This window comes from Phocoena phocoena, chromosome 1 (genome assembly GCF_963924675.1).
Source record: "Phocoena phocoena chromosome 1, mPhoPho1.1, whole genome shotgun sequence".
Classification (NCBI taxonomy): Eukaryota; Metazoa; Chordata; class Mammalia; order Artiodactyla; family Phocoenidae; genus Phocoena; species Phocoena phocoena.
In genome coordinates this window covers 65,644,846-65,665,735 of record NC_089219.1, presented here as the reverse complement: position 1 = coordinate 65,665,735, position 20,890 = coordinate 65,644,846, and the positions used below count along the sequence as shown (strand labels likewise).

Here is a 20,890-nt window from a genome sequence, read left to right as displayed (position 1 = left end):
ACCCCGATTACAAAAGCTACGGAACATGAAGGTGGGTAGATCAGACCATTTTAAAAAAGGAAAGTCAGGAAAAGCTTTACAAGGACATATTTCTTCTTTCTCTATATCAGCTGCTTTCATATTTTCAGGTTTACACTCCATGCGAACCCATGCAAGTCTGTGATACTTTTTGTAAGAAAAAATATATAAATTATCCATTTCTGATCGCTCCTCCCTCTTCACTTAAAATTGGGGTTTTAAAACATTTTTAGTAATAAAGATTTGTAAAGAGTCAAGGATTCTGTATAATTAAAAATAAGCACATAGAAGATTGAATGGTAAATTAACTCTTCTCAGAAATGCTAGTTTTCAAAGTGTGGGCCATTTTTGATAGCTTTAGAATTCCCATTTCCAGCCCCTCTTAAAAAAAACTTGTAAATGAGCTGGAAGACAGACAAGTTATTCAGACTTTGTACATAAAAATTCAATTGTCTTAGTAACCTAAAATTTGCGCTGATTCTTATTTCCCAAGGAAATGTTCACTAAACTCTGGTTTTCAAGGTTTCACTCAAGGATTATCTAAGAATTTTGTAAAATAACAAAATAAATTCATCCAATCATTCAAGTAAATATAGCCTTTTTATTAAAATGTGTTTACCATGAGAGAGAGGTTATCAGTATTACTCTTATAAAACCTGTGCTGTGTGTCCTTCTTATGGCTACTTGATGAATATACCATGTATAAAATAATCAGCAAGTTTAAATGTAGCTTCAGATTATGATTGTATTTGCTTTCCATGTCAGTCTTAGAATCATCAGAAATTCTGATTATCAAGTAATGGGCAATTATCTATATTCAGCAATTTATACATTGTCTAGTAAGAATTTGATTATAAATAACAGAAGGCTTAAGAAAGGGAGGACATCATGAAGGAAGAAAGTGATTATCATAATTTTAATTTATTTTTACAGATCTCCAGAGATGTTTCCCTGACTTTTCTACTAAAAATGGCACTTTAACAGTAGGAAATAAGACAGTGTTTGAAGATGGAAGTGGAAAGACAAGAAATGCTGTAGAACTCAGGGCAGCTGCAAAGTATGTTGTTTACACTCCCATTTTCAATTTTGATGCATCCCATTATTGTCCCCAAACTAAAACTTCCATTAGGTTAAGGGTTATGGAGGAAGAATTATGTATTATTCTGAAATATCCATGTCACTGTGGATTAGAGAACTCGGTATGTGTTCATTAAGAAAGCCAAGTAAAGGAGAAAGCAGAATGAATTTGAAAGAACAATTATGTTTTTCAAAATGGTTAAGTCTTTCATTATCAACAGGTATAGAAATGAGACATCAGGAAACAGATCGCAAGACCTTAGTATAATTTACTTTTGAATAAGCATAATTTTAAAAACCCATGCTTTTTTAAAGCACCATTTTAAAAAAATGACTGAAGTAATAAAACTCCTAGATATTTTAAAGGGAAGGGGGCCTTAAGAAAGGTGAAACAACCATGATGCTGCTCTATCAGTACTGTGTCGAATTTCTATGGACTAACTACAGTGAAGTAAATTTTCTGTTTCCCTTGGCTATATGCATCATGGTGTTCCACGTTATTGGGAAATACAATTCCCTGGGTGCACACAGACTTGTATGTGCACAAATATAAACACACAGAGTACCATTTCATAGCTTAGTTGTTGAATTTAAAGTAAAAAATAAAGGCATTGTAAAAAATTTATTGTTCTTTCTCAAAAGATTTTAGCAGTCCGAGTAGAATAGTGCAGTTCCTGTGTGTTTAGAATATGATAGCAACATGGATGAATTTCACAAATATAAAGCTATGTGAAAGAAATCATAAAGTAATAGTACAATTCCATTGATGAAAAAGTTTAAAGTAAGCACAACTAAATTAAATTACCCTATGATGCATATATAAATGGTACAACTAAAAAGCAAGCTAGGAAATTATTATCACAAAAGTCAGGATTATGGTTAACTTTAGGGGAAGAGGGGGGAGGTGTTGTAATTGGGGCACATGGGGGAAAAGAATGACTATGCTGTAGTTTCTAAGTATGTTCACTCTGATAATTCATCAAACTGGATGCTAACGATTGGTGCACTTTTCTGTATGTGCCTCTTTGTGCCTTCCTGCTACAGAGCTGTCAGAAGATTAAGAAGGGGAATTAAATATCATATTCATTCTTGGCTCTATGGATTTTATATTGGCTCTATGGATTTTAAAAGTTAAAAGCTGATCTTACCATCTAAATTCTTGTCTTATAGTGAGGCTTCTGCAACACTGAGGGTGTGTTGCACATGTTGGAGAGGGGTCTATTTATCGCTCTTGGAAGCCACGTTCCCTCTGTGTGCAGCCGTAGCTGGCTACCTTTGCAGGTTTAACGAAGTGACACCTCATGTATTGTTGTGGCTAGGAAAAGAGTCACTAGTGATAAATGGTTTCTAAAAATATGCTTAGAACTGCAGCTTCCAAATACCTTTTATCATAACAAGAACATTTCTGTTTAGTGGTAGTCAAAAAATAATTGATTTTTTTTCCTTCTTTGAATTCAGTGGTATCAATAACGTCCTTGATGCAAGGGCAATTGGAGTGAAAGTGTTTGAAGACTATGCAACAACGTGGTATTGGATTCTCATGTAAGTGAAAGCTTAGGTGTTTCTTCTCCAGCCCCATTCTGATTTTATCTTTGTAGAATTTCTTTCTTCAAATTCCCCATTCATAGTCATGAATAAAAGGTTGACTTGGATTTCAGTTCCTGCCACTTTCTTTTTCAGACAGAGTGAAGATGAGGCAAAGATATTTGGAAATCTGCCCAGTGGTAGCAGAAAGTTATAAGAATGTAAATTTAATTTTATTAAATCACTAGTAAAAGTCCTCTTATAAACATATATTTCAAGTCACGCAGGGCCATATCTGTGGTATGTTTGCTTTTCATCACACGTTACAGTGGATGCAGTGTTATTTCTCTGGTACTCACTTGTCCTCCCCTTGACCTCCAAAGGATCATTCTTATTTTTTAACACAGCCCTTCCACATAATGTTTGTTATCATCATCCTCAAAGTCACTGTACTTAAGAGAAGCTGAAAAAGACATTTGAAGGGAGGAGGAGATTTTAAATTTTCAGACATAAGATTTGCATTTCTGAAACATAAAGGAAAATGCAGTCACTCTTCTGGAGCAGGTACATGTTTTGATATGCCTAAGGCTGTCATTACTATCTGGCTCTTGTGCCACCTTCTTGTACCCTAAGTACCCTAAAAGCATCTATGATTCCCTGGTGATCAAAGAATAAAGTGAAAACTTCTTCAGATACTTACAAAGCCCCTTACAATCTGGTCCAACTTAGTTTCCCAGATTTATCTCCATGCATGTTTCTGGATTAACCCTATATTCTAAACACATCAAATAGCATGCCTATCCCTGGACTGTCAAACCCCCATGTTTTTGCACATTCTATTCTCTTTCCTAGCATATCCTTCCTTGTGTCCTGGGCAACCCCATCTCATTATTTAAAATCAGCTTTTGTGTCATCTATGATGTCTTTCTTGACTTCCCCAGCTATAGTAAATTACTTGCCCCTCTGTGTTCCTCATGGTCATTGTGTGTGTGTGTGTGTGTGTGTGTGTGTACGTGTGTGTGTGTGTACATACCTATATATAAACACACATACCTGTCTTCCATATAGCACCACTGTCTTGTGTTTTATTTACCTGACTCTTTCCCTCTGATAAACTATGAACTCTTTACTATGGTAACTATGTCTAACTCATCTTTATTTTCCTAACTCCTGGTATGGTTCTTGGACCATAGAGATGCATAGAAAATGTGGAATAGTTATAAAAATACTAGGGGAACAAGATAGATATATTTAACTATAAGGTGCTTAATAAAGTCAAAATTGCACTGTGTGTAAAATACTAGTGAGTAGTTTTTGGAGCTATAAAGCTAGATAGTTTTATCAGATTTTACTCATTTTGATGCTTTGTCTTAAACAATTACAGTAATTATTTTCAGTGTGTATTTCAGGGTATATCTCCATAGCAGAGATTGTAGTCTATACTTGACAGGAAACTGGTGCCCCTATTGTCAGACCCAAATATCACTAGATAATTTCTATGTTTTTCCTTTGTTTTGGCTTTCCCACTCTTACCTGAAAAAAGTGTAAATTATGATAGATTCTCCTGCCCTCCTCACTCCCAACACACGCACTGAAATGCTCTCTACCCAGGGACTAAACACCTAGAACTGCTAGAACATATACACCTCCCTTTATTTTCAACTCTTCTGTTCTCATCGATTTTATACATATAAAGCCAAAGACTGACATGCTGGGATTTAGTTTATTCAGTTAGAATTTTTATGCGGGAATTAAAAACACAGAACAATAAAGAGCTATATTTCTTTTCTTCCCCCCGACCTTTTTTAATAACCCCCTTGGACTATGCCATGGAATAATTCTTCAACTATGTTGAATATTTCAGCATGAAAGTATCTGTGATTTTTAAAAGGGAATGGCTTCTGAAGTTAAAAGCATAGGCTCTGCAAGACTGCAAGCTGAGGAGGTGCTCTGATACATGCTGTCATCTATCCAGTGACAGTATTATTAATATTTTATTTTTAAAGATAATATTTGAAGACAATAAACTCAATCAATGTGCCAAGCTCTGTCTGTTTGAAAGCTTGCAGATATCACCAGTGGTATCAGTTCTTAATAGAAGCCAAATTTCCAATCTTAGTGAGTTCTCTTTGATGAAATTACCTGGAAGAATTCAATATGACTTTAACCTGGATATATGGGGGTGGGGGGGAAGAAGTACCTCTAGTAGCTCAATCAAACCCCAGGAAGAAATTGAAACAGAAGGAAAATATTCATGCTGTTGATTGGTTGATGAAGTTGCATGGCCCAGGAGACACAGAAGCTTTATCACAGCTCCAAGTAATGGCCCACAGATCACTGGGGAGCCGAAATAAATGTCTAGTGAGGTTAGACATCACAAACGATTAGAGATAATTAGACCAGAATGATAATGACTGCAAAATCATGGATTTAGGAACTGTGTGGGGCAGTTATTTTGCTTGTCTTTCTGCCCTAAGTTTGTTCCCTTACTGCTAGAGTGTTATATTACATAAGGTTTTCATTAGTCACCAGGTAGATAGAACAAGAAGAGCACAATTTCCTCCTGGATATGCTTTATCCATGCTTTTTATACTTGGTGGGTAAGTGTGAAGGAAAACAATAGGATCGTGGCAGATAGGAACTGTGGTTTTTCCTGGAACAACTATTGATACTGAACTTCAGTTTACCTAGGCACAAAATTGATTCATGTGTAAAGTCCCTGATGGTCCTACTCTTTCACATGAAAATCTTAACAGCAAAAATTATTTATACTTTTTAACATTATAAATGTTTCTATAGCCAGGTAAAATAATCAAGAATCTTTTTGAATAGAAAAAGGTGTTGTCTTGCTATGCTCATTCTGCTATGTTTAGCACACTGGCCCACTGTGTTTGTTGTGCCTTTTTTTCCTCCAGTGGCCTGACGATCGCCATGCTCCTCAGTTGGATGTTTGTGATACTCCTGAGGTTCACGGCTGGCTTCCTCTTCTGGCTCTTCACCTTTGGTGTGATTGGGATTATAGCTTATGGTAGGTATTACCCTCTTAAAATCACCAAATATCAAAATAATCTTTTTCTTTTCAGTCCCCATTGTCAATCACCAGAAAGTATTTTCCTTGCAGTGAGTTTAATTATTCCCCTCCAAAAGTTGTTAAATTGAGAAAAATGATTTAATTTGCATATATTGTCTCTATTATTTCTTCTTTATCTTGGAAAAAAAAAAGTGCTATCAGAAAGTCCTACTGTTTTTCTCTACCAGCCTCTGGCCTCATGCCTCATGGGTATAAAGAAGGAGGTAAAAAAATCCCTTTTAAGTTAATGAAAAATATTTCAGACAATTTCTTTGAGTCCCTTAACTTTTCTGTCTGATCAAAGGCCAGGTCTGCATTGTAACAGAAGTGTGATTGATCTGTTTTCCTCTTTCAACTTAGAACTTTTAATCCAGGTACTGTCACATATTTTAATAATTGGCCAGTACTCCATAATGAGGCATCACCCTCTAGAGGCAAGTATTCCGAATTACACATTGGATGGATACTTTATTTCAAGGTTGAGCTCTAATTATTAACTCAATCCTGCCAAATGCAGTACAGGTAAAATGCAAATACTAAAAAAGGAATTAAAAGTCTCTCCTAATGAACAGTATGGCACTTATGGCAGCTTCTTTTCAGTCTTCTAATAAATGTATGGGCCAATATATGAATGTTAGAGAGGTTTCTATTCAAAAGAATGATTTCTGCTACAACACCATTTATATTGACAATGAGATTTTATGGTCACAGATACCAAAAATAACAATTTCCTATTTTTGTCACTCAAAGAAGAAGAGCTTTAAACATGTCAGCATTAGAAACCAGCAGAATCCGCAAAATCTGTAGCTAGCTTGGGTTCCAATCCCAGCTCCATAATGTAACTGGGAGACTTTGGAAAATTCTAATGATTATAAGCCTCAGTTTCCTTATCCATAACATCAGCACAATAATGGTATCTCCATCTAACAAGACTGTGAGTGTAAAATGAGACAATGAATATAAAGATCTTAGAACGGTCCCTGGAATACAGCAAACACTCAGCATGTCTTGGGGTATTGTTATTATCCTGCTCGTTATCCTAATTAAGTTTCTAGACAATTGTTCACGTCTTTCCAGGTATTATTCCTTATCTGCTCCTCCTGTGCAGCTGCCCGTGAAGAGGTGGGTCAGTCTGGTAGAGGAAGGCAAGAATTGCTGTCCTCTACTCTAAAACTCTCAAGAAAGCTTTTTGTCTAAAAGTCGTTTTCCTCCTTGGAGCTCAAAATATCCCCTTTCCTTTGCCATCTTAGAGGTTGAGCATGTGAGCAATTCTCATTGACCAGAACAAATTAAGAGATATATAGGGGAGGCCATATAACACCATGGTTACAAATATGTATTTGGAGTTTGAAAAAGGCACAGTTCTAGAATCATCGCATATTAATTGTGTGATTCTCTGCAAGTACATAGTGTCTCTAATTCATAGTTTCCTCAACTGTATAATAGGAATCTGTGAGTGTTAATAAATAATGTATATAAAGTACTTAGAGAGCTGCCTAGCACATAGTAATTGTTCAGTAAATGGTATCTATTATTTTGTTATTATGCAGGAATATTATTGAGGAAAGAGGACTTGAAGCCCAGGGAACATACTTTTAAAAACAAACAAACAAACAAACAAACACTAGGACAGGAGTGAGAAAGCAATAAAAAAATAAATTGGAAAACACTGCTGAGATTTTCACATCCACCAGTATGGAAGAATTAATAATCTGAAGGGTCCTCTTGCTATGAAATAATGGCATAAAATAGTATTGTATTGTTTGATGTAATGTATTTTTTTGATGAGCTTACCAGAAGTAAAGGAAATCTCCCCAAAAGGAAAACCATTTTAAACCCACAAGCTAAAATGTGGGGAACCGAGCAGGAAGCACATATGAAGTTATGGGCGGACCATACAAGGGCTACAGTCAGGACACTTAGAGCCAGCAGGAGAGTAGAGGGTCAGACCTGAAACTCCTGGAGTAGGTCTGGGATCCTGGAAAACGTATAAAGTGACCCCAGTTTGGTAGTACCCTTTGTTTGCCAACAGAAACAAATATAAATCCCCTCTAGATGAAAGCACCTTCAATTCAGATCACCAGGTTTCCACAGATTAAATTTAACAAAGTATGAGTTACAATCAAAGATTACCAAACATGCAAGGAAATGGTCTTTTGCAAGAAACAAAAGAGGGCTTCCCTGGTGGTGCAGTGGTTAAGAATCCACGACACAGCTTCGAGCCTTGGTCTGGGAAGATCCCACATGCTGCGGAGCAACTGAGCCCATGCTCCACAACTAGTAAGCCTGTGCTCTAGAGCCCACAAGCCACAACTACTGAAGCCTGTGCACCTAGAGCCCATGCTCTGCAACAAGAGAAGCCACTGCAATGAGAAGCCTGTGCACCACAACGAAGAGTAGTCCCCGCTCACCACAACTAGAGAAAGCCCGCGCACAGCAATGAAGACCCAACGCAGCCAAAAAATATATATAAGATAAATAAATTTATATAAAAAAAAGAAACAAAAGAAACTATAAACATCAGATTGCGGCCTCCAAGAATTCAGATATGGATTGATACAGAACATGAGATAATCATGTATAAAATGTTTAAGAATTAAAAATACAATTAAAAAAAAGAAATCATCAAAAATATCCAGGCATACATGAAGATGAACTAAATAGAACTTTTCAAAACAAAGCAATATAGTGTTAGATTAGAAATTAAATTGATAAGTTAAATAGTAAAATAGAGAATTAATGAACTGAAAGATGAACCTCTGAAATAATTACTCAGAATACAGCAGAATGTGACAAGAGGACAAAATATGATTGTGTGGTTAAGAGAGAGAGGATAGATTGAGAAGGGCCTAAAATATATCAACATATTTGAAAGGTATTGGCTGAGAATTTTCTAGAACTGATGAAAGGTATAAATTCAAAGATACAGGAAGCTCTAATTATACCAAGGAGAGTAAGGGAAGTGACACCCATATCTAGTTGTACTTTCTTTTATTTGTTCAGTCAACAAATATTAGTTGAGCAGCTGCTGTGTAACAGGCACTATTCTAGGCTCTTGAGAAAGAACAGCAAACAAAAGACAAACGTTCTTACTCTCCTGATACTTATAGCCTAAGCATATTATCTATTAGAAGGTGATTCTTGCCATGAAGAAAAGAAAATGTAGAATAGATAAAGGGGCATTGAGAGTATCATGGTAGGGCAAGGAGAGCAAATTGCAGTATTAGTAGGGTAGGCCTTTCGGAGAAGAGGTCTGAGAAAACACTTGAAGGAGGCAATGGAGTTAGCCATTGGAGATAAAGGAAAAGTTCTAGACAGTGAGTACAGCTAGTGCAAAGTCCTGAAGGTGGGAGCGTGTTTAAGAAATGGCTAGAATGCTTGTGTAGATGAGTGTACTGAGTAAAGGGGAGAATAGGAGATGAGGTCATAGAATTTGTGGAGGGCCAGAGACTTATATTGTAAGATCTTGCTTTTTACTCTGAGTGAAATGGGGAGGCAAGGTAGGGTTTTGAGTAGAGAAGGGATATGAAATGATGACAGCTTTAGTCCCTGTGTTGAGAAGAGACCATAGTGAGGCAAGAGAAGAAGCAATGAGATCAGTGAATAGGTTACTGCAGTAATTCATGTGCCAAATGAGGGAAGCTCAGACCAAGGTGGTAGCAATAAGGATGGGCATATAGGTTTTTAATGTAGAACCAACCGAATTTCCTGATGGATTGAATGCAGTTCATAAGAGAGTGTCAGGAGTCAAGAATGACTTCTAAGGTTTTAATCCAAGCAACTGGAGAGATGGAGTTGACATCAACTGAGATAGGGAAGGTTTGAGTGGAGCAAGGTTCTGAACCTTTTGGTTTAGAAAGGGGATTGATCAGAAGTATAATTTTGAACATGTTGAGTTTGAGATGTTTATTAGGCATTAAAGTGGAGATGGCAAGTAGGCAGTTGAATATACAGTCTGGAGTTAGAAAGAGAGAGCCTAAAGAAATATAGTTAGGAGTCAGAAGCACTAGAGCCATAAGACTTGCTGAGATTACCCAAAAAAATAGGTATACATAGAGATGTGGGCCAAAGACTGAGTTCAGAGGTCCTCCAACATTAAGAGGTCAGGGAGAAGAGAAGGGACCAGCAAAGACACCTGAGGAAAAACAGGTTTTTTTGAAAACTAAAAGCAGGTGATGTTATAGAAGCCAAGTTAAAAGGCAGCAACAACAACAACAAACAACAACAAAAGTGGAGGGAGTGATAAACCATGTCAAATGGGGCTGATAGGTCAAGAAAGATGAGAATTGAGAAACTGAGACTAGGCCTTGGATTTAGAAATGTGATGAGATCACTGGTAATCTGATGAGGGCAGTTTTGGTAGAATAATGAGAAAGAAAAGTCTGGTTAGAGTGGATTGAAAGAGGATGGGAGGAGAGGAACTGCAGATAGACAACATAGATGGCTATTTTGGAGAGTTTTATTGCAGTGGGGAGTAATTGGGCAGTGGATTGGGGGAAGAGTGTCAAAAGTGTCAAAATCTTTTGTTTTATTCTTTAAGATGTGAGAAAGAACAACATGCTTGTATAAAGTTTGGAATGACCCATTAGAGAGCAAGAAATTAATGATGTAAAAGAAAGAAATTGTTGTGAAACTTCAGAAGACCAAAGACAAAAGACTTTTAAAACAACTGGAGAGAAAAGACAGATCATATACAAAGGAACAATTAGGCTGAAGCAGACTTTTTTTTTAATTATAAAATTTTAAATTTCTTTTTATTTTTGGCTGCATTGAGTCTTCGTTGCTGCGTGTGGGCTTTCTCTAGTTGGCGTCAAACGTGGGCTACTCTTTATTGCGGTGCGCAGGCTTCTCATTGCGGTGGCTCCTCTTGTTTCAGAGCATGGGCTCTGGGTGCGCAGGCTTCAGTAATTGTGGCATGTGGGCTCAGTAGTTGTGGCTCGCGGGCTCTAGAGCGCAGGCTCAGTAGTTGTGGTGCACGGGCTTAGTTGTTCCGTGGCACGTGGGATCTTCCCAGACCAGGGATCAAACCCGTGTCCCCTTCATTGGCAGGTGGATTCTTAACCACTGTGCCACCAGGGAAGTCCCTGAAGCAGACTTTTTGACAGCAACAAAAGAAGTAGAATAATACCTTCAAAGAGCTAAGAAAAAATAACAGTAAACCTACAGCTGTACACCCAGCAAAACTATCTTTCAAGAATAAGAGTAACATAAAGATATTTTAAGTAAAAACCAGAGTTTACAAATAGACATATACTAAAGGAATGCCTACTTCAAGAAGGAAAATGATTCCGCAAAAATGTATGAGATGCAAGAAAGAATGATGAGCAAAGAAAATGAATTGGTAAACCTGTAGGTAGAGCTTAACAACCTTTGTATAAAATAATGATAATATCCAATTTTTTGAGGTCTAACTGTACATAAGTAAAATACAGAGGAATAATCAGACTGGGGTGATTACTGAGTAATCTAAGTTTCTTGTATTTCCTTGTGTTGACTTTAGACTTGGTTAGTAAGTACACATAGTCAATTTTCAAGGGTAATTTATTCTAAAAACAGAGAAGACATCTCTGAACCAGTAGAGGGGAAAAATAGAATATAAATAAACAAACAAAAACTGATCAATTTTTAAAGGACAAGAATTGGAAGAAAAGAAGTACAGATACAAAGTGGAACAGGAAAAGCAAAAAGTAAGAAGGTTGAAAAATAAGTATAGCAATACATTAAATATAAATTTATTAAGCTCATCGTTTAGAATACAGAGATTGTCAGGTCAGATTAAGATATAAATATACGAATTGGAGCTGTGCTATTTACATAAGTTACACAAAACATAAGGAAATTGGAAGTTTCAAAGTGAAGGGATAGATAAAAATATACTAGCAATCATTAACCAAGAGAGCTGCAGTAGCCATAATAATATCAGACAAAATAGATTTTGGAATGAAAAGCATTGCTAGGGATATAAAGGATACAGTTTACTAAAAAGATATACTAATTCTAAACATGTATGCATCTAATAATGGCCTCAAAAGTCATAGAACTATAAGAATTAATAATAAATCAATAAATAATAAAACTTTATGGGATATAAATACCCCTTAAGGAGATATTTCAACATATCTTTCTGCTAAAATAAGAGAATAATAAGCACAGGATTCAGAGTAATTGTTCTTTGGCAGGGAGAGGCAGTAGGTATGATAGGATGAAAATCTCAGGTAGAAGAAAAATTTTTATTTTATGTAATTAGAGCAAAATTAGGATGATAAAATCTTAAGATAGGTGATACATTCATATGTGTTTATTTTACTGTATGCTTTAAAACCAACATCTGCATTACATATAATTTTGTATGTATCAAATATTCCATAAAGCATTTTTAAAGGAATTTTTAAAAATTCACAGGGAAAGCAATGCCTAAAATGAAGGGATTTATCTTATATTTCTTTGAGAAACAACTGTCCTTTCTAATTTAGTTTCTTGTCTTTCCATGGGCCATACCCTCTCACCTTGTATCTAGGAAAAAAACCGGTTAGTTTACAGTTAGAGGTTTTAAAAGCTATTTTCCTCATTATTGCTAGAACATATCCAACGGACCTAATCCAGACCCATGGGTCATTAAAATAAATAGGCCTCTTAACTCTGTTTTCTACTCCCACTTTATCTAGACCATGTGAAAAGTCATATACAGTTTGAAACACAGAGTCTTGGGGAAAATACAGTAAGTCCAAAATACAGTAAGTCCATGTTTGCCTTGCCTGGACACAATCTTTGATAAGAATATGCTTTTAGACAGTTCCATCAAGACATTCCTTCACCATCGAAAAGATTTCACAAGGCTTTTTTCAACTTAACTGATTTTTTAAATTTGCTTTTTAAATAGATTATATGTTAAAAGATAAAAAGTTTATACAGTGAAAATTTTCCTTCTCATTCTACTCCTTAGTCACCAAGTTTCCCTCCCTGGAAGCAAAAAATATTGTATTTCTATGTATCCTCCCAGAGATACTTTACATGTGTATAAGAAAATATATATAGTTCTTACTTCTTATATGAATTATAGCATATTTTTATATCTTTTTGTACTTTTCTTTTTTCCACTTAACAAAACATCTGGTGATCATTCACTAACACTAGACTTTCTCATCTTTATATGGAAATGCAGTATTCTACTGTACAAATATACCATAATTTTTTTAACCAATCGCTATTGATGGACATTAAGGTTGTTTCTATTTAAAAGGTCATTTAAAGCCAGATGTTGCCACAGTCATCCAGACAAATACTGAAAACATTTATACTGAATACAGTAGCACATTTAGACTATTAGATACACATAAAATATTTAATTTGAAATATGAATCTTGCCTTTGTAAAAATGACCATGCTGATCAATTTCATGTAGATATGTGTTATAAGTGTATAGCTTATATTTCAGAAAATAGCATTTTATATTAGTCTACTTTTCTCTCCTTTTCAAGGAATATGGCACTGTTACCGGGAATACAGCAATCTTCAGGGACAGCCAAGTTCTCACTTAACTGTATTTCACATCGGGATTCAGACTGATATAAGCATGTACTTTCAACTGAAACAAACATGGTTCGCACTTAGTGAGTGGATTTTAAAAACTTGTTTGTTAAAATTGTAATAACAAGAAAGCATCTTTTTGTGTAAAGGAAAATTTGGGTTGGTATAACTTGTTAAAATATACTTATTGCTAATGTCATTAAAATAAGTGTGTCTATAATAATACTAGCTACAATAAATGGAAAAGTCATTGAGGGGAATTTATTATATAATCTAGGAAAATGTTACTTTACAATGATCTCAAGCTATTTGCCTTCAACTTAAAATGGGTTGGATATAGACGTTTATAGCCATTAATCTGATATCCAAGAAAGGTATTTTAAAAGGAAAAAAATGCTTGATTTTTCAAACTTGTTTTTTAAAATAGAAAAAGGAAAAAGAAAAATAAGCAACAAATTTTTCATAGCAGGACTTTTAAACAACTTGTTATAGAATTGGAATAATAAATAACTGAAAAGAAATTTACATTTTTGAAATGTTTATTTAGATTGAGTTAGTTAAGGGTAATATTAACAAATATTTTAAAAGCTAGATGATTTCAGAGATGGCTTCAATCCTCTATTTCTAGAATGGTTTTATTATACTATTCCTTGCACTTTACAGAGATTCATGTTATTTATTCAAGATTTTAAAGATGATCTGTAATTACATGGTGCTTTAAAAATATTTCATCTTCATATGTTGTTGAAGTTAGAGAGCCAGGGAAGACAAGTTTGAGGATGCCTGGTAAGGAGCCCAGAGGTAGCCTAAGAGGGGGGCAATATCTTGGAGAGTATCATGATTCCAGCATGGATCCCATCACCATAAATCTGAAAACTTAATTTTGCCACTTCACCCAAAAGTCATCAGGGACAGGCTCACAACATGTCACCAGAGTGCCTTTTTATTCGTTAAAACTATTAGGGTACTCTCTCTGTGACCAGAATACAGACATATATACCACCTAGGACACTGCTTTCCTGGGGTCAAGGCATATGGGGAATCAGATCACTAGTGAGAAAGTTTTTTAGCAGAGACCCTTGGATAGTCTTGAGAGATGTTTTCTTAAGGCTCATGCCAAGCTTGATGAGCTAGCCCTGCTGCACAGAAGCCCCCACCAGATTCTTTTGTCTGCCAAATTCAGTTTTTCTGTGTTCCTTGGATAGTACTAGATCAAAATGCCAAATTCTTGCTCTTTGGGTTCCCATTTCTAGCCCTCATGCAGCTAATTCCCTTCACATAGCACATTATTTTTTCAAATATGTTTCAGAAGAACTTCATTGATAGCCATTTTTTTTAACTATAAAAATCAGGTGTCTTAGAACTTAAATCCTCATTACTTTTTCTGAATTTGAGTGATTCCATATCTCCTCAGCAGTCCATTTACTGTCATCTGTCATATCTAAAGATGACAAATCTCATCCATTATGTATTGAAACCTCTAGTTTTACTCTGAGATGGATCTTAGTTACAGGTTCTATGGTCATCCTGCTGCTGTCTCTTAAGGACCTTCAACACAAAAATCATTGAGATGATCAGAATCTGCCATTGGAGAAGTTGAGAGGTACTTTGAGGAGAAAACAGGGCTTGCTTTTCTTTTCAAGTCTAGCAATACTTATCTTTCCTCAAATGAGTGTTAGCTTTCACAACGCATTTATCAGACATTAATTGATTACTTGCTCTGTGTCTGATGAAATCCTAGGCACCAGAGACAAGGGTATACGTATGAAATTATACTAATTGACAGAAACACTAAAAATATGCAGTTATACATGCAAAAATTATAATTTGTATGAGTCTTGGATTGTGTTAGGAGATGGTTCTATTCTCATTTCTATTAATTATCCCAGCCTCCTTGGTAAAGTTAGATTTATACCAGCTCCTCTCTAGGGGCTCAAAACATATGTTTCTATTGTTTGCTCTTGCTCAAACAAAAGGAGGGAATATAATATATAAATTCAAAAGACAGTTAAATTTCTCTAATATAACCATTTAAAATATGTAATTTTGTAAAGGTACAAATTTAATATGCAATGTTCTTTTTCAATGCAATTTCAGAACATAAAGTGACTGATATATTTCATATTCTTAAGTTTGTCCAAAGAAGATAGTGATTTTAGGTTAATATGGCTATACTCCACAATTTTGGACTCAGTTTAGTTTTAAGAGAATCAAAAATGTTTTTTGCATAAAAACATAAATACATCGTTTAACTAAAAAGATGTAGTAGCGAGATGATACCTTACTAAGATCCTCTCACATCTCTGGGTTAACTGATTTCTACTTACTTGGAGATACTAACTGAAGTGGGATGTATCATCCGAATCTCAGTGGTATAACAATAGAATGAAATAATGAGCGCCCTATTGCTGGAAGTGTTCAGACATGAGCGGAATAACTATCTAGCAAGAACGTTAGAATGGACTCTTTCATGGGTAGGAATTTAATTTAACTTTCCATTAAGTTTCTTTTATAATTTCAGATTTTGTTATTAGCAGTACTATATTTCCTTAATTTAGGATCCATACCTTTTCACTTTTTAACATCTCTGAGGTCAGGATGCATTTTATAATCAATGAATAGACATTTAATAAAGGATTTCTTTACTTTTCCTGAAAGGATATTACTAAATTGAAGGTATGTCTTAGAATTGAGGAAATATAGTAATTAGGACTGTTTGGCTTTAAGTAAAAAGAAACAAAGGAACAAGCTGGAGGCAAGGCAGGGGTATTTATTCTAAGAATATAGAAGTGTCTCACCAAACTCAAAGCAGCAGAAAAGCAGCTGGACTTTCAAGTGTATGTGGATCCAGGAAACAAAAAGCCAAAAAGGAGCCAAGATTTCCTCCACTTGCTCTCTTTCTTTACACATAAACATTTTATTCTTTCTTTGCAGGTTCACTTACTTCACATAAAGATGGTTTTTACACAGTTTATTAAATGTGTATAAGTCTTAGTTCAAGAGGTTTATAAACTTCAATTCAAAACCGAACTAGATTCCCTTAATTCTAATTCTGAGACTTATTATTACACAACTTGGGTTGGGTTTACACTCTGATTTCATCAATGGCAGCCATGATAGGTGGAGTGTGAAACTTAAAATGTGGCATCTCAGAACCCACCCCGTCCATCAGCAAGATCAATTAATTAAGAGGCACTGTGAGTGGGGAGCCAGTCCAGAAATTTTCTTCTGTAATGATTCTCTTACTCAAAGGAGTGAAAGTGAAAACATCTAAAATAGAGTTGCCTAAAGCAGCCCTTCCTTTCTTCCATGCCTATTTTCTCATTTCTACAAATGGTGTGAAATGTTTCCATAGATAAAATGAAGCCTGTCCAACTGAGTTGTTTAAACTCTAGCTAAAAGTTTTAATCTAGATTTTTTTTTTAGCGTTTCTGGAAGGTTTTGAAAGCGAATTTCTAAAACTGGCATTTTTGGAGAGGTAGCACTGCTTAAATTATGAAGTGTCAGAATTGGTAGAAATAATCATGAAGATCAGTCCTAACTTTTGCAGAGAAAGTTTGCTTTGGGGATTGATTTGAATCGCACACTATTTTTTTTTCCCCCCTGTTTAAAGTGATAATACTCTGCATCCTTGAAGTGTTCATCATCCTCATGCTGATCTTCCTCAGGGACCGAATCCGCATCTCCATTGCCCTGCTGAAGGAGGGGAGCAAGTAAGGCCTTGATGGAGAAACTCATATACTGTATATCAATGTCATATCGGTCACTGCTTATTTGTTGATGCCCCAGACTATTTTCCCTTTAAGATGGCTTGTTAAATCTGCTTTCCATTCAGGAAGACTTGTTCAAGTTCAGACTCTTCCACGTATTAAAAACTTCATGCTAACAAATCTTTCAAAATCCCCAAACCTCAATTATCATAGGGTAAAATAAAGCTAAAACTCATGTATTCTATGCACTAGCACTTTTTTTTTAAACACCAAATATATGTTAGGAGGATAACTTATGTGAAAGTGATAAAGTGCTATATAAAAGTTAGTTATGTTATATTATTCCCATACTGAGTCATATGTTAATATTAATGGTTGAGATCATTTGCAGAACTTTAAATCACCATAATTCTATAAAGTCAATTATGTGCTCTTGCTAGTTTTGTATAAATAACAAAACTTGCCAGTAGACAGAATAATTGGTCCTAGCACTACCAGACTGTACATTTTGTATCTACAGCTCTCAATTCAGGAACATTTTATACCCAGAGCCATTTTTATTTTAAAATGCTACAGAATAGGGGCTTCCCTGGTGGCACAGTGTGTTGAGAGTCCGCCTGCCGATGCAGGGGACACGGGTTCGTGCCCCAGTCTGGGAAGATTCCCAGCGGAGCGGCTGGGCCCGTGAGCCATGGCCACTGAGCCTGCGCATCCGAAGCCTGTGCTCTGCAACAGGAGAGGCCACAGCAGTGAGAGGCCCGCGTACCGCAAAATAAATAAATAAATAATAAAATGCTACAGAATAAACAGTTTTTCATAAAATTCATGTTGTGAGGTAATAACACCTACAGTTTCTAAACTATTCCAAAAGGTCACTTGAGGATAATACTTTAAACTTTTGAATAATGCATGGAAACAGCAAGGAAGTGTTATTACAAAGCCAATAGGTCATGTTCTCTATTTAGAATGATGGAAACTGAGGTGTTAATGCCCAAGGACCAAATTATTTTAAATAGTCTTTAAGGATTGTTTTAACAAAATCATCATCTATAATAATAATAGTGCCACCTAAAGCCAGTGTTTGAAATAGTTAACAAGCAGTTTGTTAAATTAAACTCTCTCCTTCCCACAATAACTGAAGCCCTATCATTAGCCACTGAAAACTACTGATTTGCTGGGTTATTTCTTAAATAATATGATATTGTACAATTCACTTATCCCACTGCTATGCCTCTAAATGTGTGTGTGTGTGTGTGTGTGTGTGTGTGTGTGTGTGTGTTAAACGGCAATTACTACTGTGACTGGTTAATAATTTTTTTCAAGGGAAAATAAGAGCTGGAATAAATATGCATGAGAATACAGGGTAAACATAGGGATGCCCAATAATTCACTGAACAGCAGTGTCTGGGGAAAAGAGAGAACAGCATAGCCCAAATAGTGAGGTGGCGAAGGTAACAAATACAAAAATGAATCTAAAATGTGTCAGTGCATTAGGAGTGGAAATAGTTCCATCATAGTTCTCAGTGGCTGTATGAAACAGCATAGGGTTAATTCAGTATCATATGCTGAAAAGATTATAGGGCAATTAGGATATGAATATTTTAGAAACCATATCTTAGGAGGAAATATCAAAAGAATTATTACCCTGGAGAATAAAAGAATGAGTTGCTTGAAGGGTTGCTGTATGGAAAAGGTGGTCCTTTCTTCTCCAGAAGGTGGTGGATGTGAATTACATGCAGGCAGATAAGGAAGGACTTTCTAATACTTTGGTTGTTAAGAAAATAGAATAAGCTGTGTCATATAAAAGTAAGTTCCTTTCACTCAATGAGATCACCAGAGACTAATGAACATGTTTTGAAGATAGTTCAGAAGGGATTCTTAAATTAGGAATGGATTCTCCCATTTGATCAGATGATCTTCAAGGTCCTCTCTAATTTTAAAAGTCTAAGGAAAAGGGAGAAATACCATGATTATAATGCATCAAATATTTATGCGTCAGTCAGAAATAACCAAAGAGGAGAAGGTTTGGGGAACTTTTGGCAGGAATCAAACATGAGCATTGAAAGAATGCCTCTAACTTACTAAACATGAATAAATAAAAATTTAAAACCAACTAAGTATACATCAGCAAAAAAGAGTTGATGGTTATTACCACTGTTCTTGGAATGAATTCAAAGGCTTATTTATAGTTCTAACAGATAAAATTTTAATTGAGAAATTATAACTGGATCATTTTCAGTTTCAACTATTTGTTTTATTTTAGAGCCATTGGATACATCCCTACTACCTTAATTTATCCAGTTTTAACTTTCATTTTCCTCTCAATCTGCATTTCCTACTGGGCTGTGATAGCCGTGTATCCTTTGGTAACTGACTCCTTCAAACCTCAGGTACGCACTACTATTCAGGAGCTAGGAGTTTGTCTGTTTCCATGTGGGAAAGACTAGGAACATCCTAAAGATATAATTGATATGATGATGATGATGGTGATTATGATGGAGATTATGATTGCTAATCTCTAAAAATGTTTCAATGTACCAAATGAATTTCCCCTCAGATAGGTCACATGGTACATTTTGTTTTATTTTGTCTTCACATGTGGTACTACTCACTCCTCCTTTGCAATATGTAAAAAAATCTTTTTATATTTCACTGTTTTTAAGGGGCCGCTCAGTGGAGCTGACCCACGTTATATTACTCTGGTTCTGAAAATGAATGAATTGTTAAAAGATTAGTTTTTTGAAATTAATCTTTCAGTGGACTTTTGAGTTATTTGCATTACTTTCTTGTCCATTTACATTCAATCTACCAGCAAATAATTTATCCTTAACAGAGTTCACTCAGTTACTTGGCTACATCAGGGGTACCTATATACAAAGTCATAGCCCCAGAGGGGCAATGTAAACATGAAAATAAAACCTGTAATCCAGAGGTAAGTAAAAGAAACTCTTTTATTTACTGCAATACAGAATTCTACTGTATTTCATCTAGCAGTAGTGGTAGGAATCATCCTGAAATAGAGACCATGTGCATTGATGAGGATCACTGTAGAGAAGGGGAGGGTGGGTCGGGTGTTAGCAGGAGAGCACTGAAAACGGTAGGCAGAATAGAGAGAAGGCACTGCTATTTCCTGAGCTCACTTGTCCTGTCATACACCTAAGAAGCAGGCACAGTCAACAACAACACTAATAAATGTGAAATTATAGTGGATGCAGACTGATGAACATATGATGGAAAAATGAGGTACTTTCCAGAGCTCATTAAAGAATTGTATAAAGTGATGTTATAGAAAATAGAAATAACAGCAGAAGCTAATAGGAAAAAAGCAAGATATGCAATTGGGGGCCACACAAGAGAAGGCAAGGAAGGTGTTATCTTGGAATAGCACTTAATATTATATTATTCGTGTTTTGTTTTTTTTTTCCTGAGTGCAGATTTTTAATACAACTGAAATTGCCAAAGCTTGCCCTGGGGCTCAGTGTCGTTTTGCTTTCTATGGTGGAAAGAGCCTGTACCATCAATATATCACTACCTTCCAGATATTCAATCTATTTGTCTTTCTCTGGCTTATAAATTTTGTCATTGCATTGGGTCAGTGTGCCCTTGCTGGTGCCTTTGCTTCTTATTACTGGGCCTTGAAAAAACCTGATGACATCCCACCATATCCACTTTTTACTGCATTTGGACGAGCCATAAGGTAAGTTTCACACTGAAACCTACACCTATCTTCCCAGTTATGTTTAATGTGTTTATAATTCAAGTGGCAAAGTACTTGAGGTCAGAGGTATAATTCAAGATTCATAGATGTCCACTGGCTTTGTCTGGTTTTATAGCCACAGTTTTATAATCCCCACCCAGGCCAATATCCTTCTAAAAGGTTACTGGAGAGAAGAGGTAGGGGAGGGCACCAAATTAAAGATTAAGGACTAACTTGTCTGTGTTTCTTCATTGCTCAGCTCAAACA

At 35.7% G+C, this 20,890-nt stretch overlaps 1 protein-coding gene across 1 annotated transcript in view; it reads left to right on the top strand.

Annotated features, from left to right (window-relative positions):
• Positions 1–20,890, top strand: part of SLC44A5 (solute carrier family 44 member 5) — a 103,129-nt gene that overhangs the window by 56,468 nt on the left and 25,771 nt on the right. Inside the window, exons 7-14 of the mRNA XM_065886383.1 lie at positions 952–1,075; positions 2,554–2,637; positions 5,535–5,647; positions 13,168–13,299; positions 16,830–16,929; positions 19,190–19,282; positions 19,771–19,858; positions 20,361–20,623. Of these exons, the coding sequence (XP_065742455.1) occupies positions 952–1,075; positions 2,554–2,637; positions 5,535–5,647; positions 13,168–13,299; positions 16,830–16,929; positions 19,190–19,282; positions 19,771–19,858; positions 20,361–20,623 (997 nt within the window). The remainder of the gene's footprint in view (positions 1–951; positions 1,076–2,553; positions 2,638–5,534; positions 5,648–13,167; positions 13,300–16,829; positions 16,930–19,189; positions 19,283–19,770; positions 19,859–20,360; positions 20,624–20,890) is intronic.